The sequence below is a fragment of the Leptidea sinapis genome, chromosome 3 (assembly GCF_905404315.1).
Source record: "Leptidea sinapis chromosome 3, ilLepSina1.1, whole genome shotgun sequence".
Taxonomy (NCBI): domain Eukaryota; kingdom Metazoa; phylum Arthropoda; class Insecta; order Lepidoptera; family Pieridae; genus Leptidea; species Leptidea sinapis.
In genome coordinates, this window is record NC_066267.1 from 282,551 (window position 1) to 308,757 (window position 26,207).

Below are 26,207 nucleotides of genomic sequence, written 5' to 3' on the forward strand. Positions count from 1 at the left end.
CATAAAAAATACATATCGTTAAGTCTTCAACTCAAAGCAAAGGATATGCCTAGTTTAATGTCTTGTATGCTAAACAAATAACAGAGTACTAAACGGTGGTCTAGTAGTACTAACGTCCTGTCTTATGCAGTTGCCATACGGCGAGATAATTTGTGTGTGTCAATAATATTAATTTAGGCCGGCTTCACATAATCCTTTAAAGATTGACGTAAAAAGATAGCAAAAAAATGATTGGGATTTCGACTAGCGCGGGGGAGGGGCTATGAGTACGTGATATCACATAGCTACTCGATGTTATATGTAATAAATATGTGTGTTGGTACAAGACTTGCACTTAAGTTCACTCGTCCATTCACTCCAGGTACATCCATATGAATTGGCTGGTAGGTAATTGAAATAAAAAGCACGTTAGATCTACAAACAAATATAATTCAGTTTTCTAACATTTTACGATTCATAATTTTATAAATGTACAGGGTAAGCTCATGAGGTGAAGCGGAGTGCGGCCAGCGAGGACCAGCGGGGCATTGTTGGTGCAGAGACAGGGTTCGGACTCACAATCTTGATATGCATGTGGAACAGAATTATCTTAACACTAATGTGAAATATGAAGACTCAAAATTTCAAATACGAATGTGCTGTTGGTTACAATCTACACAGATGACTAGTAATTTATAATAAGGTACGCTACACAACAAGCGTATCGGTTACATAACATTACCATGTCATATAACACACTGCCCCGATATGTGCGTCCCGATGGAAGACAAAGTCCTCATCAACGCTTAATCATAATTTTGTGCTTTAACTTGTCAAATGCAATGGCTTTAAAGAACACTTGCAGCCTTTCACTATTTAAGAAGGAAACATTAATTACCTATAATTTCACACCAATTTTTATTCTTTTTAATTCATACACAATTACTTATTGCACAATATTTTCTACGGGATCATAAGGGACATACAAACATATACACAGCATGGTGTATACCAGCTGTTCTGTAAATAATACATATACATTTGGAAGAAAATACCATTCATCACACTGATATAAAAAAGATCCATATCAACTATAAGAATAAATAAAAATTATTTGACATTGGCTACATACAAAGAGATATTGCTGTAATTCCAACCCCTGTTTTAAATATGTTTGTAGTTATATAATTTACATCGAATATAAATATTTATTACATAAGTTAAATTAGGTACTATAATAGGAAACATGTTAGGTTATTACGAATTATTAAACGTAAAATATTCAAAGTAAACACAAGATGAAAATAAAGTATATTTTAGTAAAATGATTCGTAATTATACCAGCTAAAGTTATTGCAGGGAAATATTTGTATAAATTTAAAATATGCAATCTCTCACAGTTAATTCACAGAACACAATATAATATTATCACGAAATGGCATTTAAATAATTAAAATTGTCTAAAACCAAAGATAATATGCATGACATGAAAGCGAACAATCGGCAACAAATATTAAAAAAATAAGCAACAAGGGAATGTGAGCAAAACTAGAGCAAAAACAAACACAAACCAACGGACTCGCAATGTACACAAACAGATGAGTACACTGCATAGTAATCAACATATTAGTAAAAACTCAATAACAACCAACATTAACTAACACTACAATTGGTTATACAGCATGGCGTTTAAATGGCGACATTAAACGAACACACGGCTATCCTTATTTTTTTGTATGACAAAAAGGGACGAGACGAGCAGGACGTTCAGCTGATGGTCATTTATACGTCCTGCCCATTACAATGCAGCGTCGCTCAAGATTTTTAAAAATATCAAAAAAATTCTGAGCGGTACGACAACTACGCTCGTTACCTTGTGGCATAAGATGTTAAGTCTCATTTGCCCTGTAATTTCACGAGCTATGGCGCCTTTCAGACCAAAACACAATAACGCTTACACATTACTGTTTCACGGCTGAATAAGACGCCGTTGAATCTAACTTCAATCATAAAAAGATAATTCTAAATTTTAAGTAAATAATTGAAATTTTCAAACAAACAAATTACAATTATTTCAAACATTTACGAAACAAATTTTTTATCACCGGTCGCATAGGACGGCACGAAGGTGTCAGTGCCTACAATTATTAGTGCGCAGCTACTAGATTTTGTTTCGAAATAATATTATGGAAAATTTGATTTATTTAGGTGAAAAATTATGTATTTTATTTTTGAAGTGAAACTTCTTTCGAATTACACAAATACAAAAATGTGTAGGATGAAGCCGGCAAAGAATGAGACAGAAATATGTATACTATTTTATTTTTATGTATGACGCGAGTAGGTATTCCTATATATATCCAATATATTCTTATGTCATACGCACGACTTATAACTGCATAGACACCAGGAGAGCAAAAATATGGTAGCGGTGTTAGTAATGTCTTTCATAGCGGTTGAAATCCTAGCAACAAGTACCAGGACTTCATATGCAGTGCAGAGGTTCATGCACAATGCACATCTTAAAATTATTATACAAGTGCTGACTATCTTGAAGCCAAATTTATTTAAGGTTGACTTAAACCACGTGTGAATTGCATTGCGCACATGTTTTTTTTAATGATAACGGTTTAGAAGTTCTACCCGTGTATTTATTTAATGTCCCCAGCATAGCGCCACGCTGTATAATATTATGTTATAAACAATATGTATGGCAACTGATACAATTTGTACACATTTGTCACAAGGAGTCGCGACGACCACCTGGGTCTCATCATACTCTATAGAATTTCCTAATCTAATAATATATTAAATTACATTAAGAAGTGGTAAAAACTATTTACTAGTACTACAACAGTACATAGACATTGTAACACATCGTACAATGCGCTCACCCTACATTGGCTGGACTCATGAAAAACATTTTCGCTAGCACAATAATTATATTAATACTGGGATATACACCAATATACCTGAGGGTACTACAAATATGCAACAAAGCGAAGACTTACCATTATTTTCATATATTATAATATGAGCACACCAAAGAATTATAGTTTGTGGATAATTTGAGCTGATCAGCTGAAAGTATATTTAACCTGCACCTCAGATCTGTATAGCATCAAGAGCAAAACAATAGGAACTCCGGTCATAGAAAGCAGTGAAGCATAAACATCTCAAACAACATAAAACAAATTCTGTTCTAAATAATACACATCTTATACAATTAAAATACTCTGCAAAACATAAAATGTCAATATAATTAATTAACGCGTAAACGTAGTGTGTCGCGGCGTAGAAAATTTACAAATATGGCTATGATATATATGAGCGAGAAAAAGATAATGTAACTGTACGCGTGCGACAAAGACAAGCAACCTGTAGGGTCATCGACCGCAACTTTTGATAATTCGTGACCTCTACTCTATATTACTTATGTCTGAATGTATATTTCTAAATCAACAGAAATATTTAAAATAATTTATCCTCGACAGAATAAATAAATAAATATTATAAGTGAAAAGATTTCATCTAGTCACTAGTTAAATCTATATTTTAAATAAGTTTTGCGGTAAAGGTTAATATTGATATCAACGCGTCCCAGCTTTTTAAATTCAAAGATTAGATGTTTTTATTCGAGGGATGTCTAATTTCTATTTACATTTGACAATATATAAATAAATTATTTACTGGAAGCTGGGTAGTGATGCACACAAACCTAAAATTAACATTATCTGTATCCAATTAATGTCTAACCATCACATTTCCATCTAAATACTTTCAAACTTTGAGTAACATCATCAAATAGTACTGCACAGACATTACTAGTTCAGACTATTAGAACTTGACAATATATGCCTCCTAGTGAAATATTAGTTACTTAAGCTATTAGTTTGACCTGGTATTGGCAACTCTGTCCGACCGACGGGAATAATTATATTTAATGAATTTAGTACTTAATTTAAATTTAAAATAGATAAATGATGGAATTGTTGACTTGTTAAGAATGTAATATTTAAATAGTTTCTCATGACAATTTTTAAGTGATTTCCCTCACTTCTAGGATTAATTACACAAATAAATTTTGAAAACAAAACTGTTCAGATATGAATATGCAAATATTGGGGTTGAGCAGGTTATCAACTGTAAAGTAGATCCTGTAGATGAAGCCACAACCTAAGAGTTGAACAAGACATACAAGATTTATCAACACTACGTCACTTGAACGGTTCGCTCAGTTGGAAGAGCACTCGCATGGAACACGAGAGGTTCGAGTCCCGCATTGTTCATAAATAAATCTAACTCAATAGATTCGAATACTATTCTATAGACAGGCATTTGTATGCGTTTAATACAATCTAGAAATTTGATCAAATTGATATTTAGTGATTATTTATGGCACAACAATAAAACCTTCAAACATTCGACATTGCCATCCCAGCGAAAGTGTAAAAAGACTATTTACATATCTACTAAGGCATTTCACTACCTAAAATAAGCGTATCATTGATCAAGTACAGTACTAATTGAAGATTGCTAATTTAAGACTACCCTCACAATTCGGATTTCAAATAGTTCATGATGGTACCAACAAATCTGTGAAAAAAAGACCTACATTCCTCTCCTTTAAAAGAAAATAGAAATTTGTACAAAAGCACCAAAAATTTGGATTTCTGCGATTAGCTATTTACCTCTATAAAGAATTTAAATATATAATTATAAAGTATTTAATGCAAATAAATTTTTTATAAGTAGATAAGTAACTACGCAGACTACAATTTTTAGAGCACTTCTATGGTTCAGACACTAGCTAAAAATTAACAGAATCATTAAAAACTCCAGTTTGACAGAAAGCCATTATCAATGCAGTTTGAATCCATAGACAACAATTTGTCTATATATGTATACGGCTTGTTTATTACAAACACCTTATACAGATGACTAGACTGTTCACTGATATACCTACACTAGATTTTAATCTGAACAAAATCTAGGTTGTAGAAATTTTAAAATAGAAGTGTTATCACTGAGAATCTATAACGACCAGCGTGAGATATATTGTGGCAAATACAAGAACTATCTATATTTTCTCCTAAAATATCTTAAGGATCTTTATGAATGCTACAATATGGTGGTTGCGACAAATATTTTGTTTTATTTATGAAAGTTTTTATTTAAATGTCTGCTAATTTTATTTCATAGTATGGCAATACTGGATACTTCACCAAGGCGCTAAAGGGCTTGAACCCAGGGCCGTCAAACAATTTATTAGAACTGATAAGTGATTTGAATCTGAGCACGAAGCCGAGATCTTATTTTCAATAATCTGCCAATGTGTTATAAGAATTTAGAAAAGACTAATGCTGTATAGCATTACGTTCAGGTCGTATTTAGAGTCACAGTACTCAGTCTAGTTATGAGTAGTGATAAGGTCTTTAACTGATTGCTAGCAGCGGAAACAAACTTATAGTTTCAATTTAGCTACAGAATCTAAAAGTTAAACTAGGTCTTATTTGGCAATGCAACTAAAATCCACAAATAATTTTAATTACACCAAACAATACGGTTTCGACAAGTCAATTGTCGAAGTGAACGGGTAAAGTAGAAACAGTTTTAATGGTTATTTATGCAACTGTTGTGTAATAAAGGGTATTTAAACACGAATGTGGGATGATAATAGCATCACATGAGTGTTTTAATACCTAATTATCAACAGATGCATACAAGACTTTATCTTCTCCAATAATATGAATCCTCTATAAAAGATTCTGAAACAGTTAGCTTTTTGCTAACATTAAAAAAAACCAGTCCTAGTAACCATTACATCCTCCAAACGACTGTTGTAATGTTGTACTGAATTTCATTACAACACCCGTTTGGACGATGTAATGGTTACTAGGACATTGGGTGTTTTAATGTTGGCAATAAGCTAACTGTTTTAGAATCTTTAATAGAGGATTTAAAGCATGGGTGTAGATAAAAATAAATACAATCGTAGTTACTTGACAGCTTATTGGCACACAGATAATTTGAACAACACCAAAGAGCAATGAATACGTAATAGCTAGATCAAATATAGTATTGTCGCTATAGACGACAGCTAAATTCCACAGATAATTTGAATCACACTAAAGAGTAAGTAATAAATAATTTGAAGGTCAGGTCGGGTGTGGTGCAAGCGGGGGGCGGCAGAGGGCGCTCATCGCACGTCGGTGAGATTGCTCTTATCACCGAATAGCTTCACCAGCTGCTCCTCGTAGTCGTCTATGTTCCGCTTCATGATCTCCATGCATGGCCCAAGCAAGCGTTCGAACGTTTGAACGTCGAGGACTGAAATGTTGACATAAGACAATATTTAACTTACGAAATTTGTTTTACGTTAGAATTTTTCTACGCAAGACCTAAGATAAGTTATATGTCTAGATGGAGTCTCTAGCAGTTAGACAACCGATACAAACAATCATATTTATTACTTTAGTGTACGTGATAAGCTACGTCTTACACTCGTGATTTGTATGTCCCTTGGAAATAGAGGTTAATTCTGAACTCTTTTTTTTTGACGTATAAACGATCTAAGCCTCGGACTACGAGTTGTACATACATTACTACGTTAATTAATTATGAAGCTTCATCGAGACTGCGTGCCTAGAAAGAGGATAATGTTTATTATATGTATGTATGTTTATCCTTTTGTCGCGCTCTAGTGAAAAACGATTGAGCATATTTTTTTAGTTAATTCAACTGTCTTCAATGGTGTTTTAAATGATTATAGTTACTATTAGTCGTTTAGAGCTCGAAAATCTACCCCAATAATTATAAAGTTTGAACTTAATTTGTGTTTTTTTTTTTTATGGAATAGGAGGACAAAGGAGCGTACGGGTCACCTGTTGTTAAGTGATCACCGCCGCCCACAATCTCTTGCAACACCAGAGGAATCACAGGAGCGTTGCCGGCCTTTAAGGAAGGTGTACGCGCTTTTTTTGAAGGTACCCATGTCGTATCGTCCCGGAAACACTGCACAAGGAAGCTCATTCCACAGCTTTGTAGTACGTGGAAGAAAGCTCCTTGAAAACCGCACTGTGGAGGACCGCCACACATCCAGATGGTGAGGATGATATCCTAACTTGTGGCGTGTCGTGCGAAGGTGGAATTCGGCGGCAGGAATAAGTTAAACAGCTCTTCGGAACACTCCCCGTGATAAATGCGGTAGAAGACACACAATGAAGCGACGTCTCTACGCAACGCCAAGTGATCCAGCCGTTCACAGAGCACTGGGTCCCCGACATTTCGAGCTGCTCTGCGTTGCACGCGGTCAAATGGATCGAGCTGATACTGGGGTGCGCCAGACCAGAGATGACAGCAATACTCCATGTGTGGCCGGACCTGCGCTTTGTAGAGCGCTAGAATGTGGGCCGGCTTGAAGTATTGCCGTGCTCTATTAATGACGCCCAGTTTCTTTGAAACCAATTTGGCTTTGCCTTCCAGATGACCACGAATTTGGCAATCGCTCGAGATTTCGAGACCCAGTATTCCGTATTTCCGTATACTAGGCGCGGCTTTGAGGGAAGTGTTGTCGAAGAGCGACAAATGGGGTTTTTTTTAGTGGTAAACGCGCAAACTTGAGTCTTCTGGGGGTTAAATTGGACAAGGTTCAATTTTCCCCATTCCGCGACCTTCTCAAGAGAGGACTCGATAGAAGACACAAGTTTCTCCCGGCACTGGTCGACGATTTCCCGAGAGAGACCTGCATGGCCCGTGTATATGGCATCACCAGTGCTGTCGTCTGCATAGCAATGAATGTTGGAGGTGTCCAACATAATATCATTGGTATGCAGAAGAAACAGCGTGGGAGACAGCACACAGCCTTGGGGCACTCCAGCATTCACGGGCTTCGGATTCGAGCAATATCCGTCGACAACGACCTGTATGCTGCGCACAGTGAGGAAGCTGGAGGTCCACTTGCACAAGCTCTCGGGAAGCCCAAATGATGGAAGTTTGGAGAGGAGCGCCTTGTGCCATACACGATCAAAGGCCTGTTTATTTGTGTAAGATCTCTATAATGTATATTGTGTCTCATACATGTGTGTATATAATAAAAATAGCTTTAATTGATAAGATTGTAGTAACTTACATGCAACCTTAGTGGGCCCGACGGCGTACACAGAAGCGGCGCGTGGCTTGTGGGTTACCAGAGCCAGTTCACCGAAGTAATCGCCTTTGCCTGTAATTTATGCCAGAATACTAATCTATCTAATGGGTTCTAGCAACATTTCTTAATATAAGCAGTAAAAAGCTTGTTACATAAAAGTGTATTATCCAATGCAGCTACCATGTACCTAGTCCGTTAAAAAATCAGTTATCCTCAAAATAGCTTGGTAATAGAATGATGAACTTAATAATTTTACAAACTCTATGAATTTTTTCTACAACTTTATACCCTTTAGGGTATGGAAATCATTCGCAACGCGGAACGTCGGCGAACCGAGGTCTTCGTACAGAATATAGGACGGGCCTTTAGTATCTTCGCCAAACCGAACAGTGGAACATAGCTATAGAAGAAATCAACAAGGAACAACGTGTTCATGAAATAATTCAAGCACATTTGGTGATGTCTAAGGTGATCGCTCGTAGCGTGCCTAGAATGTTGATCCCGTTTGATAAGCAAAGGTGTGTGGAATGTCGCCTAACAATCTTAGAGATGGAAGAAACTATCTTGCCAATAATCTGTGAAATCTGGATTCGATAGTAAGAGCCTGAAAGTAAACAAAGTAGTCAACGCAATGGAAAATCAAAGGTGAAAAGCCATCAAGGAAATTTAGGGCCGTGGCCTTCAAGTTGTTTACAAAAACATGTTTTTCTTGTTCCTGTGTAAGTACACAGTTCGAGATCTTTCTAGAATTATCCTTACCGGTATAGAAAAGGCCGCGCATTACAACAGTGTTATTAGTGATAGTGGTAGATATAATTAGTGGTAATACGTAGTTACTAGGAGACTGTAGCTAGTATTACAATCAAAACATTCTGTAGACCTGTTTTCCACATGGTTAGGCAGATGAACGGACCTCCAGAGGCAAATTTGGAGTTTCAACCCTTCGAATTTAGGACGAGAAGATTTTTTAAGGAGAGGAGAAATAACGAGTGTTATCATCATCATCTGATTGATGTTAAGTGATCACCGCCGTTCAAATTCACTTGCAATCCTAGAGGCATTATAAGAGCTATAATAAATAATTTGCGGAGTTATAATGTTGTTTGCCGAACCCTGCAGTCCTCACGGGTAACAATATTGACAAAATAAATTGAATCGTTGACTGACCGAGTCGCTTGATCTCGTGCTCGTTGCCGTCTTCGCGCGCGATGCGGATGCTAACGGAGCCGTCCTCCACGAAGTACATGCCGTCGGCGGAGTCGCCCTGCCGGATGATGAGCTCGCCGTCGATCAGCGTGCGCGGCAGCAGGGCATCCGCCAGGTTGGCGCGCTCGTACGACTGAAGGACAAACAATATTAAATCTATTTCATATCAACAAATTATTATCAAATCAGTTACATTTAGACATTTAAGGATTATGAAATCATTTAACATCAAAATCTCCCATCATGAGAAGAGCGGGCGAAACAGCTTACAATAAAATTTATTCAATTCATATCCTATAGGCGGTCGCTGCATTCACAAAGTGTGTAATCATTCAAAATGTCATGTTATGTTACCTTAGTCCACATAAAAGTTTTTAACGATTCTTTTGAGTTTCGCAACACATGTGTTTTGTCTAGGATCCTGTTGTAAGAGCATACTATGTACATAGTCTAACAAAAGACTTAAATTAGATTCACTTTCTTCTCTCGCCTTATATTCAACGGAAGGTAATGACGATGCTTGCATGCAGTTATTCTGCAGAACTAAGACCAATTCTTAAAGTATACAATAAACTCGTTCAAAGTATTCAAAATTGTTCTAACAAAAGTGGGTACAGTAATACGTTTATAGTTTTCACACGCCTAAAATTTGGAGACTACTGCGATTGAGCTATTTTTGACTTTCGATACATAACTATATTCGATATAACAACACATCTATTATAAACATAACAAAACGAGCCTTTCTCGCTACTCCGTTGACCCAACAACTCTGTTGCAGCACCCAATGTGTTTAAGTGACAATGGTTGACTGTCGAAGATATAAACAGAATCATGAGATATTATCCTGAGGTCTTTATATTCATGGTGTCATGGTGCGCTATAGGGTATTTTTTAGCAAGCGTGAGGTAATGACGGGATTTAGTCTGCATGTAAAGGTAACAGTTGACAGAGTTGAGGTACAGGATGGTGCAATATTTATCAAAACGGTTAAAATCATCTTCAATCAGCAAAAAAAATTAGAAAATATTAGCTGATGAAATTAACACATTAAATAGGTCGGTTGTCGGGGACCCAGTACTCTGTGAACGGCTGGATCACTTGGCGTTGCGTAGAGACGTCGCTTCATTGTGTGTCTTCTACCGCATTTATCACGGGGAGTGTTCCGAAGAGCTGTTCAACCTGATTCCTGCCGCCGAATTTCACCTTCGCACGACACGCCACAAGTTACGATATCATCCCCACCATCTGGATGTGTGGCGGTCCTCCACAGTGCGGTTTTCAAGGAGCTTTCTTCCTCGTACCACGAAGCTGTGGAATGAGCTTCCTTGTGCGGTGTTTCCGGGACGATACGACATGGGTACCTTCAAGAAAAGCGCGTACACCTTCCTTAAAGGCCGGCAACGCTCTTGTGATTCCTCTGGTGTTGCAGGAGAGTGTGGGCGGCGGTGATCACTTAACACCAGGTGACCCGTACGCTCGTTTGTCCTCCTATTCCATAAAAAAAAAAAAGGTGTGGGACTAGAAGTGACCATTGTGGGACACCACGTTACCCTTACGCTATATACCTATAGACTTATGATTACTAATAATTTATGAAAGGCTTCTATGTAATGATGTATTCACAAAGTTTATTGATTATAGAGTTTATATATTATGATTATATCTATATATCGACAATCCTTCGCACCAATTGCACGTATATTGAATACATTTCCTTGAATAATACTTATGATACGTCACACATTCAATATATCATTGATAGCAAAATGACATCACAGAGCCGTAACGTATTATATCACGAGATATCATCGGCGTGTCTTTGTTGCTATCTATCGAACGAGGAATTTTGATTATTTAATATGTTTCTGTACGTATTAATGATAAGAAGCTGCATGCGCATGAACTGTGGCTAGTTAATACAATCAATAAAATCTGTAGACCTGTTTCCCACATGGTTAGGCAGATATACGGAGGCAAATTTGGGAATTTTAAGACTAGAAGTATTTTTTTATAGAAGGGTCATCGCCTTTCAAATTAATTTGGAACCCTAGAGGAATCATAAGAGCATTATCGAACTTTTAGGAAGGTTTATGTGCATTATTAAGGATACTCAAGATGTATCATCCTGGAAGATAGTTCATTCATTCCAGCGGGAACACATCCAGATGTATGGCATGCCGATGAAATCCAAGTTTGTGGTATGAACGTGAATGCAATATTTATTATAATACTAAAATAACTATAATTAATAAATTGGGTTCTTGCAACATAATCGTGCTCGCAAATAATAAGTTTTATTATAGGGTTTAGAGGAAACTATTCGCGACGATTATTACCCGCAAAATTCTGGCAGGGTCTATCACCCTCCCAGAATTTGCCTAGAAAGTAGAATACGCTAAGATCTCACTTGACTTCTGTAACACAAAAAGTCAGATACGTTTATGTGCTGAGAGCAATGACGTTCTGTACATATGGACATATCATTCGCAGTCTGATAACGGAACGGCAAAACTGTGCTTAAAGCCAATGAAAGCACACTTTTCACCTTAGTCGGGTGTCAACTGTGTGTTAATCAACAAGCCTGAGTGTGCTATAAAAAGTGCTTAAATAATACATTAACGACTCAAAAAGATGGTGTGACTTATCCATCGGTAAGGTTATTTTATTATACAAGATTGATATGCAAAAAGCGGAAGTAATTTAATAACACGAATATTTTTCATGTAATATACACTCACGCCTTGTTCCCGTCGGGGTAGGCAGAGACAATAGAATGCCATTTGCTTCTATCCTTACAAACCTCACGCGCTTCCTCTACATTCATTACTCTTTTCAGACATGCTCGCCGGTTGCGGGTGCTTCGGACCTCTCCTTTTCTCAAAATGTCCCCAATTTGGTCGACGAATGTTCTAAGAGGTCTCCTGCGACCGACTTGCCCACACACACTAGCCTTATATATTTGATGCGTCATTCTTTCTTCACTCATTCGCTCCACGTGTCCTTAAATATGGTACAATATTATTGACAAGTCCCCAGACAAGAGCCGCTTGTCAGAATGGGACAGATAAAAGGACACAATAAGAAATGTATAGACATAGCAGTTGAAGCGTGCATTGTCTATATGTATAGAACGTCATTGGCTGAGAGCATTCGTCTGATATAAAAGATTTCAAAGTTGTACCTTCCCGGTAATATTGAAGCCGGAAGTTGATAATATAAGCGAAGCATCACTTCGATAAGCTTTGATGTTTGCACGAATAAATCAATAAACCAGCAAACGGTGTTCAGCATTTTGTTAAATACGTATGTCTTGTTACAGATACATATCAATTAGCAGTTGGAGGTGGTAACGGCCTTGTGCACCGAGTTGGGAATAATTGATTTGTATTTGTTATTCATATTTGTGCCCTGGCACGTTGGCACCAATATGTTTGCCGTGCGGTTTTAAACTGACTGGAGGCGGCAGTCACGGACATTCTTCACTATGAAATACTCATTTACTTATTAAATATTGAAAGTATATGAACGGAACTTATTATGTATTAGACTAAAAGACAAAATAAGAAAAGAATGAAATACGGAAAAAAAGTAAACTGAAAGACATAATAAGAATCACAAAAACTGCAAAATGGATTTGGGCAGGCCACTATCAAGGGCAAGTAACGAAAGATGGAGCAGTTTAGCAACAAACTGGTATCCATTAGATGCCAAAAGAAGAAGAGGTCGACCTGGTACTAGATGGACATATGATCTAGTAAATTACGAAGGAGTGGTCTCGCACAGCAAACAATATGGACGAATGGAAGAAGAAGGGGAGGCCTTTGCCCAGCAGTGGGAGGATATATAAAATATTGTAAATTAATTACTAACAGTTTTAATATTGTAATAGCCTTTAATAAATAAATAGTTCTTCTTTTGGTTGAATACTCCAAGACGTCAAGTTTACGTAACGTGATCAAACAAGCCTCAGTACCGTATAATTTTACCCGAGAACCTAACGTCGATGTATGCCCATCTACTTATTACTAGTCAGTAGCCGTCGACGTTCGCTCGCTCTTACTGTAGAGACGGTTAACGGCATCATGACGTTGACTTCTGACAAATCTAAATCTATCTAAATTGTATATAAACATCCCTACTAATATTATAAATATGAATGTAACTTTGTTTGTTAGGCTTTTACGCCAATTATAAAAAAAATTCTAAAGGAATCAATTTTGAGAAAATTAATGCCTTTTATAATTGCAAGAGATTTTGCATCGATAACATATTAGGTTGAACGCTCTTGTCGAATTATTGCGGAAATCATTTAACAATTCTAGAACATTTTTTCGCGCTAACGGGTGCGAGACGATTATCAGCGAGATAAGGACAACTGCAAGCAGCTCCCATTGAAAATCGGGAGTAAAAAGCTAAAAATTAAAGATTTGGTTCAAAATTACCTCCTCCATATATTAGGTAACCAATCGTTACGAAATTTAGGAAACTGCATTAGAAGGAAATATTCTGTGTCAAACTATTTGTTTTAAGCACTTCTTGACATGTAACGCAATTTAATAATAAATAAATAAAATACTTCTACCACTGCAAGGAATTTGCTACTTAGGTACCCTAACGCTTCGACTTAAAGGTGAGGCGTCACCTTGGCTTAGCAAGTAAAATCAGACAAAAAAACATTATAGCAACAGTACTGAGTACTTCCTGTATCGTCGCCTTATCATTAACTGCTCGGAATAATCGTTTGCATGACGTAAATTTCACGAAACACAAATTGTAATAAAAACAACATAATAGGTACTGTCGGCATTAATTCCTATGAGCATAAAATTCAGCGAGCCGCGATGGGCATCGGAATCTCCGCGAGGTACATCGGTTTATTTGCAATTGATTGAGCTTGGGATTCCCTCTACTCATGCACGAATTGAGTACTAGAAAGGAAACCTTAGAAGAATGTATGGAAGCACGATTGACCAATTTTCGCGGCTGAAGGGAGACTCAAATTGTCAATTAACGGTAGTCAGTAGTGCTCCAAGCTCTATAGTATATAAACATTACATGTGATTGAATAATGATGCAATTCAACTAAATTACTATGCAACATGTTTCGCATGTGTGTACATTTACTTTTTAATATGATGTATAATGCGTCCATAGTAGTATAATTTGTCTACTCCGGAGGTACGAGGGCGGCACTGAAAATTTCGGGAATGAAGGAAGTGACACAACATTTCTATTTCAAAATGTATTTATTGCTTTTCGAAGTATTCTCCGCGAAATTTGACACATTTTTCCATACGATAGAACCAATCATTGTTGGGGTCTCCAAAATGGCCGTTTTGTAGGCGTCCACAGCTTCTTCAGGTGATGAAAATCTCTGACCACGCAATTTATTCTTTATTTTAGGGAAAGTATAGAAATCATTAGGGCTTAGGTCGGGGCTGTACGGCGGATGGTCTAATAATTCTATGTTTTCTTGCTCTAAAAACTCTTTTGTTCTGTGCGGGGTGTGAGAACTCGCATTGTCGTGATGGAGGATGTTGCGGCGGTTGCAGTTCTCTTTACGGAGTTCAGAAAGGACCTGTGGCAAACAAATGCTAGCATACCATTCTGCATTAACCGTTGTTTGTCCCTCAAGAGGAATAGTCGCAACATGGCCGGTTTTGGAGACAAACATGGCCATCATTTTTTTTGCAACACTCCGTGAACGAACAATTTTTGTTGGCTTTAACTCATTCTCGTGATTGGTTTTTTGTTTCGGGTTCGTACGCGTATATCCAGGATTCATCACCTGATACGATGTTGTATACAGCATTTGAGGATCCTGCGTGGAATCTTTCGAGAGTTCTGACGCACCAAGTAACGTGAGCCGCTTTTTGTTCTTCACATAGCAAATGCGGTATCCATCGGGAAAACAACTTTTTTACACCTAATTGTTCATGCAAGATTTTTTGTATTTGACTCAAGCCAATGTCTAAAGTAGGCTGACTTTCGCGGTATGTCACATGTCGATCTTCCTCAATCAGCTTACGCACAGCATCAACGTTTTCTTTGGTGACTGCAGTTTTTGGACGACCTTGACGGGGATCATCACTGAGCTTGACACGTCCACGTTGAAATTCAGCAAACCAGCGATAAATTGTGGTTTTGGATGGGGCTTCATCACCAAATGCAGAAATCATCCGGTCAACACACTGTTTTTGTGTTAAACCACATCGAAAGTCATAATCAATCATCGCTCTAGAATTTTCTCGAGTCAATTATATTTTCTCAACGACTAAACAAGTTTGAAAAGACCTTGTGACAAGACCGAGAACCTTTTTTTAAATATATAAATGGTATTCGATTTTTAACACCAAAGAGTTTTCAATTAAAAAGATTTTAATATGACATGAACAGTGGAAATATGCCATTCCCGATACTTTTAGTGCAGCCCTCGTATAATAATGACGCAGATTCTCCTTTTGAACAAAACACATAGATTTACATCTCAGTAAGAGACGTGAACCAAAACTGACTCTACTAGAGATCACATCAAGGCTATAGAATGCTGATGGTGCTACTGTCTTTCTCCAAACTCCTCGAAACACACTGCATGAGTATCACGTCTACGGCATCCAATAAGCTCGAAGGCCGCAACAACAATGGCTAACAATTACAATGCGACGAATCTCGATTCGGTTTTCCGATACGAGAAGTGTGAGGGTCTATAGTCGCGCAGAAAATGCTGAAAGTTCGAGATGTGTCAAGGAAATCCACCCATACACCGGCTCGACTTTAGTACGCTGGAATAGCTATAAACCGTAAAACTAAACTCGTTCTTACAAATGACAAACTGAATTCTAAAAATAAATGCAATATGTGCTGAATCATTGCGCTGTTCTATTTTCTATTCCACAAAAAATAGGACCTAATTTCACATCGATGCATAAAAATGTCTGCAGAAGGAAAATATTTGAAATCAGCCGTGGCCAACGGGCCAGCAGCTGAAAGACCAGCTCAGATTTCACTGGGATCAACTGCCTCAGAAGGATATCAGAAACATTATTGATTAAATACAGAATCGATTCGAACAAGTAGTCAATAGGTGCGGAGGATAAAACTTCGCTGAAGATTGGGTTATGATTTTACTAGGCAGTTCACTGTGTTTTTTGTAAGGATAGGTTGCGCAACAAGTTCAAAAACGTGTTAATTCTTGATAGAGCTTCTAAAAATATGGCCGATGATAAAATAGAAAAGAAATAATAAAAACTAAATATCTAAACACATTGATAAAATTTAAATAATTAAAACATTGAAATGATTAAAACTAAACATGAGATGTGAAATGATCCAGTGTTTGTGGGGACAATAATTGTCCTCTCAAAACACCAAAACAAAAAACCGTTGCTTTAAAAACATCGCTATCGGTTCCGGAAATATAAGGTGGATAACCGGCCGTCAAAACACACTTTCAAGCAACGAAGTACACGCGGATAATGTCCCCCGTTCTATATCATTTTAATTACAAATTCAGACAATGTTTCTTTGATTAACGCGAGTGTTACACATTTGAATAAAACATTTTTTATCAATATCAAACAGTTCCAATTACACGCGTGTTAATTCTTTAAAAGTGTTTTATTGAGACAATGTTCCTTTGAGGACACACACTTAAGTTAATGGATAAGGAATGAAATGGATATAGGCAAGTAATTATACGTAATTTTTTAATATTTCTTGAGGCATAAAACTAAGTTGCAGACACCAGTTTTTTTAGCCATTACTTTAAACGTGAAACTTCAATGGCGCCCACATATAGCTGGCTTGACGAATAAACTTGGTTCTGCAGCATTTGGCGTAAGGAAAATTCGCCAGCTCACAAACGAAGACACAGCACGTGTCGTATATATTAGTTATTTCCATATTACTGTGTTACTTACTGGTACTTACTTACAACGGTATATTACGTTGCTAATATTTAAACATTTGTGCTGCAGAAAAGAGCTTTTCGAGCAATGTACAATCTAGTTGATATTAACTGGGAGATAAATTTAAGGAGATCAAAATATTACCAGTACCATGTCAATACATATTTGAAAAATAATATTTGTTGCATAAAAATGTATACTGTTTAAAAAAAACAGTCACATTCATAACAGCTGTAACACTAGAAATAAACATAATTTTACTCTGATTCACACAAGACTAACTAAAATAGACAAATCATCTAGGGGACATTTTGTCCCTTTTTATAATAAAATCCCTGAAGAAATTGAAAACTACAATTAAAAAGATTAAAATATTTGTTAAACAGAAACTATTGAAAAAGCTTAATATACAATTAAAGATTATTTAATAGATAAAAGTGCATGGGATTGAAGCAATGTAAATAATTTTAAGTTCTGCATTATTTTAATTCTTAAGCAGTATATTCAATTATATATATATATATATATATTTTCTTGTGACTTTAAAAAGAGATCAGTTATCCTATTTTGAGAAATAAACTATTTGGATTTGAATAAAATTCACCGACTAGCTTAGACATTTTTTTATTTATTTATTTATATTAAATTTAAGAAAGAAAATACTTAAAGCTAGCATCAGAAAACCACACGGGTTTGTCATATATGCAAACAAAGAGTTAAATCTAGGTACGTTAACTACAGAACATTAGCGCCAGTTAAATAAATTGTGTATATATTTATTTTAAGTGACTTAAAAAGTATGATTTCAGTTTTTTCTTAATATTACGAGGATTCATACAGTTACGTACATCAGTGGATAATTCATTAATTAGGCGAGGAACTAGGTAAGCATTCGTGCGTTCGCCTTATCTATTGAGGAGCGCATAAGCGGCCCCGAGTGACGGCACGCGTGCATATAGGATGTAACACTTTATCCCAGTATTTAGTTTAGTAGGAAAAAGTTTTCTTTTAAAATTTAATATATCAGCAGTACCTGCACCGGTAAAATTTTGCAATGTTTAAAGTTCGGTTGCGGAATAGTCACTATAATTTTTGTTAGGCAAAAGTTTTTTAATATTCTTTTTTGCAGCTTAAATATTTCATTCAAATAGGAGTTATATGTACGTCCGTAACTACTCAAACGTAAAGTAACTTAACGATCAAAGAGCCATAAAACGATCACATTACTTTCATAATTCAAACATGTGACTTGATTGTATCTTGAAACAAAAACACAAGAGCAACCGCTGTGTGACTCAACGATCTAACACTGTAATTTTCAAGGTATTATATTGATTAACAATTCTTGAGTCATTCTACTGGCCATGGTATGAGCATGATTAATTTTATTTTAAAAAAGAACTAGTTTTAGATTTATACTTCTCTTCTAGTCAGCGACATTTTGCAACTATTAAAGACAATTATAAATCAGAACGACTAGTTCGTGTAATTAGCTAGCGACCACAATATTCCCGAAAAAATACGCCTTAAGGACTTTCAAGGACAGCCTCACCTCAGGTGCCGGAAACACATTTCTAAAAACTCTCTAAAGTAAGCCACTTCACACTTCGTTGAAATAAAAATGATATTTCTTTATTCATTTAAGTAAAATTTGTACGCTTATGAAACTAAATTTTGATGCCATCGGTTCAAGAGACTACTGGAGGAGGCCTTGTTCTGAGAAGAACCAGTTTATCCTCCCTTTAGTTTTCACAGTATCCATACATATGTATCATCTATAGATTCCTGAACTTTATAATACGCTTTCCTCATTAAAATTTCCTTAATATGAAGCTTAAATTTATATAACTTGCGTTGCTGGAGCAAGTCCAGTAAATTTGTTAAGGAGACGATACCCTGACGAGTAAGGATCATCAAGGAATCCAATCGAAACCAGAAGAGAGTGTTAGCTATCGAGGCGAGAATTGGTATACACGCGTGAGATTAATTTGATAATATCTGATAAACTTCGCCCACAAGTTAATGAGCTCATAAAAACCTTACAACGAAAATAGCTTCAAACTCAGCCACCATATGCAAAAACATGCACAAGCCGACCAGAAACCATTGAACGAAGTGTGCAGAACAAGACTGTAGATGAAGGCAGTTCAGGCAAAAATAGGTCGCTTCGGCAACACCAAAAGCCACAAGTGGTAATTTCGCTGTCGTGTATATCTTGTTAACATTGACGACGCTAATAAACAAATTATAATTCTTCATAAAGATATGTAGGAATTGTAGCCGCAAACATTACGAAATACTTGTGTCAAAGATACACATCATAATATAGAGAACTGCTCCGTCGTACCACAAACTATGTTCCAACTAATTATAGTTTCACCTTCAAAACTGAACACACGCTGAACACCACGTCGAATAAGTTTCCGTTCGCTTTATGCTGATGGAATTTTAATATCATAGTTGAATAAAGTATCCACTATACGGGTCCTTGCAGAAGAAGGTAATATCTATACACTAACGTTAAGTAACGCAGGACCTTTGAACGAGTTATGTGCAGCCTTTGTTATGGCAGTAATAAGGAAACAGAGAGTGCATAGATTTTCCTGTATAATTTGTATTATGAAAAAAAAACTTGCGAACAAATAAATATATTGTATACCTTTTAATTAAGTATTAGCTGCGGCCGCTACAATATTAACTACCGAACTTTCTTTGTTTTTAATTAAAATAAGGGATGAGACGAGTAGAACGTTCAGCTGATGGTAATTGATACGCTTTACCTATTACAATGCAGTGCCGCTCAGGATTCCTGAAAAACCCAAAAATTCTGAGCGGCACTACAATTGCGCTCGTCACCTTGAGACATAAGATGTTAAGTCTCATTTGCCCAATAATTTCACTAGCTACGGCGCCCTTCAGACCGAAACACAGTAATGTTTACACATTACTGCCTTACGGCAGAAATAGGCGCCGTTGTGGTAGCCATAATCTAGCCGGCTTCACAGGAAAAGGAGCCTCCCACTGGTACCTATAATAAACTTAAAAAAATGGTTTTCTGGTTTTACGCTAAGTTTCCGAATTAAAAAATATGATCCGACATCTCAGCAACTATTTAGAATTTGATTTCCGATGAATACAACAGTTCTTAATGACTGATGTGTTGTATACAAAATGATTTATACGGTACGGTGGTAAATTATTGGTGCAGACATCGTCTTCAGTGTTTTAATAATCGTAAACGCTACTAATCTAATGAAGTTAAATATATATATTGATAAATTAACAATTTACCCTGAATTCTATTGTATTATTAAAGCACGTAATCAAATACGATCCTTGTGGATTGTGAAGAGCTCATCAGGACTTGTGGGACAGAAACATCGATCCATTTATATTGAACTCGCCGCTAAGACTTGTCTTATCAATCCCAGCGACGCGTCGGGAATGTTATTATCTGAATTTATTACGTCGCTGGGTGCCCGCAGCTATATCACTTTTACAATTTTATATATAAAGATTTTAAATCTTAATATATAAAAATCCAATGTCCTGATGTTTGTTTCCAGAGAACTCCTAAACTAATGAACGGATTTTAGTGGGGATTACTTCATGGAGTGCAGTTAAGTCCAACTTGAGAGATAGGATATACCTATAGTTTTCATTTCGATCTGGGACCCATAATTATTTTTAATTTCCGATATTTGTTTTGTATGGACATATTTTCTATATTGACGCACGGTTTGACAGTTCTGCTGTGAAACAATTTCAATATAACAACAGCATATTTTACGAAATAATTATTCATGTTATGAGAATATTTTATTGACAAATTCATAAAAAACAGTATTTCATTTAATATGTATAGAACAACGTCTGTCGGGTCAGCTAGTATGATATATACTTCTTCCGTTCTAAGCCTGGCTCAGACCTAACAAAGAAGGACCTAAAAGAAGTGTTTTATGGACAATGACAGCAAAATGTATATAGCAAGTACATGAAAATATGGAGGAAGTTAAAGGAAGGATTTTTTTAATGTCATCCGATGGCAACGCACACGATATATTTCTTTTTGTCGCTGGTTACAAATATAATATAGAAATAGATCTTAAGCAGTGGGTGAAAAAAACACTCAGTTATTACCTACAGTCGCGTAGGAACAGTGATAGTGAACCAGCGTGCCGCGAATACGCTGGATGCGATATTTGCATAAAAATCACACATCGCTTGCGTCTACTTCATAAATGGAAATAAAGGGTTTTAAATTTGAATAACCGATTACTTTTACTTTAAAATGTAGAATAACATTCATTTTTTGACAGGAAGTTAGTTTTATGTTTGACATTAGCAAAGTAGGACGCTATATGCTCGAACAAAATTGGGAAATATTAAAAACTTACTTTACTTTTTCGAATGGGTAGTATATTATATTATATTTTGAAAAGCAGCTCGGAGCTGTGATTTGAGCCCTTTGGATTATTTTCTGTGGGGAACCATCAACGATAAATGTTACACAAACCATCCAGAGACAATTGAAGCGTTGAAACGTGAAATTGAAGGTGCCATTGAAGTGATTCAAGCAGAAGCAATCGAAAATGTACTGAAAAATTGGGTTGATCGGATGGGGTACTACCTGCCAGTCGTCTTGGTCATATGAATGATATTGTCTTGCATTCTTAAATGACAAAATTCAACCTATCCAATAAAACAATACAAGTTTTTGTATAGCCGATTCAAATTTAAAACATTAGATGGCCCATCCTTTACAAACAAGCCCGGCAGTATCGCTGATTTCAGTATTCATCAAGGCATATATCTAAAGGGACCATAAGCTATAACAGTTTCACGTAAACACGTTTTCATTGCGTCAATCGCGTTCGCAGCGTAGCCGTTATTATACATATTTTATGCCGTGACGCTATAAACAAATTATTAAAAAAAACTGACGAAATGCGAAGGCGGTAAATTGTGGTTGCTTATCTCGTTCTATAAATTTATGGTACGATGTTTTGTAATTGTATTGAAACATATAAATGTGTGCAAATACTACAATCAAAACATTCCCATGAATTGCTCGATTTAATCCTACTGCTGATTTTTAGCGTAGGTACTATGGTGCCTATGTAGAAAAGACTGGAGCGCGTGTTAGATTTTGATGAAATAATTTCGTATCTCCTAATTTATACATTTAGATAGAGTCTCTTGTTGTTAGACAACCGATAGAAACAGGCCAGGAATATTAGTTTAGTGTCCGTGAATTGCTCAAAATAGAGATTAATTCTAAATTAAATTTTTTACGATGTTTTCACAGCTGTCATATAGTCTATCTAGACGTATAAATAATCTAAGTCTCTTTGATTTTAGTCATAGCTGGTAGCGGTAGGTGGATTTTCCAAGTATTTTCAAATATTTCTTGAGACGAAAAAGACGAATTGAGCTTGTTACTTTGAGACAAACGATGTTAAGTACAATTAGCCCAGTGATTTGGTAATTTTACTACCACGACGCCCTTCAAATCGAAATACAATAATTCTTGTACATATATTTATATGTATTTATGTATACTGAAGTGTGTATTAAATATATCGTTGTCTTGTACGCATAGTACAGGCTATGCCTAGTTTGGGGCAAGATAATTTTTGTTAAAAGTAAGTTAGTTAAGTTGTGTGTCAATATTATTATTTTTATTACTGGTTCACGGTATAAAAAGGCGCCGCTGTGGAAGCCAGCTAGCCCACTAACTGTCAAAAAATGACTCCTACTGGGTGTGTTTGGGTTTCTCACGTTTTCAGCGAATAAGAGGACAAAAAGACATGTGGTTTAGCTGACGTTTAGCGACCACCGCCGCCCAAAAAGCACACGAAAGTCCCTTGACAGTTTCACTATCAAGTATGCTACACAATTTATTTATTTTTTGTAAAATTTTGAGAAATCCTTACTTCTGGGATTAATTACGAATCTGCGACCACTCGCGTTCCGTGGGAGCGCTCTTCCACTGAGCCAACCGTTCGTGTGACGTAAGCTTCATAAATATTATGTCTTTGTTCAACTGTCAGGTTGTGGCTTCATCTACAGGATCTACTTTACACTTGATAACCTGCTCAACCCCAATATTTGCATATTAGGAAATTGACTTGAGATGTCGCTCTTGAAAATCTAAACAATTTGTTACTTTTTTATAGTGATGCTACACACCCATAAAATACAGACAGTAGGTATTTGAACTGATATGAGCTGGAAACAATAATATTAGATTACCATTTACTATCAATATTATGTTATTACAGTCCCATCTGTGGCACTAGTGAGTATCAAGGCTAAATATGCAAAATTATATAAATAAACGCATGAATCTAGATCAAAGCTCCAACCGCACCCGTAGAACATTAACTGGGCAATACGTTATTCATTTATATACAAATAACATATCCAAATGTTTTGAGTTTTCTTTAGTGTTAATTGCGCTAATATTTGTCATTCAAACGATTCGACACGTGTTTCGCCTCTACATGAGGCATCCTCAGGAAATGATGAGTCACCAAAATCTGGCACGAGACTAATAACATATTCTTCCATATTGCTGACCAAACTCTCTTAAAAAAATATAAGTAATAACAATATAATCTTTGGTTTTGCAACAAACATTAATATATATATCAATAATCTATAGACACTTTGCCTGAAGTCACCGGCCCAGCTGTGGCAGTTATCCAGGCCGGACACAGCCAAACAAATGTGAGTGCTTAATTTAAGTCGATCTGCGGTCCGAAATGTTTATCAGAGGTACCTAGATACTGGCGGCTTTGTTCGTCGCCAAGGAAGGCCATGATCTCGGGTCACAACTGAAAGGCAGGATCGATTCATCGTGACGACCAGCTTGAGAAATCGACACCTTACCTCCATTGAGATACAAAACCATCTTCGCGACTTCCACGGAATATCTGTGAGCGCTCGAACTTTTCGGCGAAGGTTAAAAGAACGCGATATGGTACCACACAAGCCAGCTAATGGTCCCAAACTAACGCGAGCCTATCGAACAGCGCGCCTTCATTTAAATTGGACTCAGCAGCATTGGAGCCGTGTACTCTTTTCTGATGAGTCTAAAATTGCATTACATGGCAATGATGGAAGGAAGAACGTCTACCGACGTAAGGGTGAGCGTTTTGCACAATGCTGCTTAGAAGAGAGGGTTGCTTATGGCGGTGGCTCATGGACTGGCTGGGGCGGTATATCCACGAGCGGCAAAACTCAACTTGAGGTTGTTACGGGACCACGGCTGCCAACATTAAATGCTGAAAGGTACATTCGTGAGTGCTTAGAACCTCACGTGATGCCATACGCGGACTATGTGGGCGCAAATTTCCTTTTTATGCATGATAATGCAAGAGCCCATACGGCCCGCATCGTCAGGGAATATCTTCGGGATGTGAACATCACAGTTATGGACTGGCCAGCCAGAAGCCCAGACATGAACCCGATTGAGCTCAGTGGTGAGTGGGACGAGCTAAAAAGACGTGTTAGGGCTCGTCAGCCCGTTGCCCAGACGATGCAGGAGTTGAAAACTTGCCATAGAAGAGGAATAGGAGATGATCCCTTAAAATTTCATAGAGCGGTTGATAATATGTTGCCTAATCTTATGAGAGCTGTCGTAGATACCCATGGATGCAACACGCGTTATTAAATTAAACCTTTATTTGATAAAACATGTTTTTTATTCAAAATTCAACTGCCTTCATCAAGGCGCATACCCGACTTGTTAGGCGTAGCTCCATGTCATGTGGTATTCTGAATTAAATTTTAAAACAATACGATCGAAAACTGCATCAATAGTTTTTGTTCAATCTAGCAATCATATTTAGGTAGGGCCATCGAAACCTAAACTCTAAGGTGGACCAATAGATGTGTAAAGAAGTATCAATGTTTCTAATAGTAATGCTTGCAATATTTTTTATAATTTTTAATAGTGATATTAGTGGGCTTGACAGAGACAACATGTTATGTCTCAGAGTGATGAGTGTAGCGTCACCGTGGCTGTTTAATCTGTTCATGAATAATTGCTTGACAGGTTTAGAAGAGAATGACAGTGGGTTGAGAATGAATGAGTTACTCGTCAAATGTTTTCTCTATGCTGACTTGCATCTTCAGCCGAGGAGTTGCAAGAGATGGTAACTGCTATGAATGGAGCTTTTGGTAGAAAGGGAATGAAGATGAATGTAAAGAAGACGAAAGTGATGGTGTTTGAAAGAGATGAGGTAGTGACAGACTGCAATATCGTGATTGGAGATGAAAAAATTGAACAGGTGAATGAGTTTGTGTATCTGGGTTCTAAATTTACAAGAGATGGAAAGTATGAGAGTGATATTGAAAGAAGAGTGAATGCAGGAAACATGGTGAATGGAGCTTTGCACTCCTTTATGAACAGTCAGAAGGTGTCTAATAAGGCTCGCTTGGCTGTGCATGAGGGGGTATTGGTTCCAACACTCATGTACGGAAGTGAAAGTTGGGTATGGCAGGAGAAACATGAAAGCAGAATAAATGCAGTTGAGATGAGAGCGTTGAGAAGTATGATAGGAGTTAAACTGAGTGACAGGATAAGAAATAGTGAGATAAGGAAACGTTGTGGTCTGAAAGAAGATGTTGTGACAAAAATTGAGAAAGGTATGGTGAGATGGTTTGGACATGTCGAGAGAATGAATGAAGAACGATTGACGAAGAAAGTGTATAACGCCAGTGTGAATGAAAATGTTGGAAGGGGTTGACCTAGGCGGACGTTTCAAGATCAAATCAGGGACGTCTTGAAAAAGGCCAGGTCAAGAGTACCCTAAACCGGAGAGCATGTATGAAAGGAATAATGAAAGTGGACGAAGCGAAAGAAGTATGTAAGGATCGTAGCAAGTGGAAAGAAGTGGTCTCTGCCTACCCCTACGGGAAAGAGGTGTGATTTTATGTATGTATGTAAATTTTTT

The 26,207-nt window shown here is 36.9% G+C and overlaps 1 protein-coding gene across 1 annotated transcript in view; it reads right to left on the reverse strand.

The window, feature by feature from the left end:
• Positions 1–408: 408 nt before the first annotated feature.
• The window catches only part of LOC126979444 (cAMP-dependent protein kinase type II regulatory subunit), a 57,806-nt gene continuing 32,007 nt past the window's right edge, over positions 409–26,207 (reverse strand). Inside the window, exons 5-7 of the mRNA XM_050828753.1 lie at positions 9,296–9,467; positions 8,111–8,200; positions 409–6,309 (exon numbers count right to left, since the gene is read on the reverse strand). Coding sequence (XP_050684710.1) covers positions 6,179–6,309; positions 8,111–8,200; positions 9,296–9,467 — 393 coding nt within the window. The 3' untranslated portion in view covers positions 409–6,178. The remainder of the gene's footprint in view (positions 6,310–8,110; positions 8,201–9,295; positions 9,468–26,207) is intronic.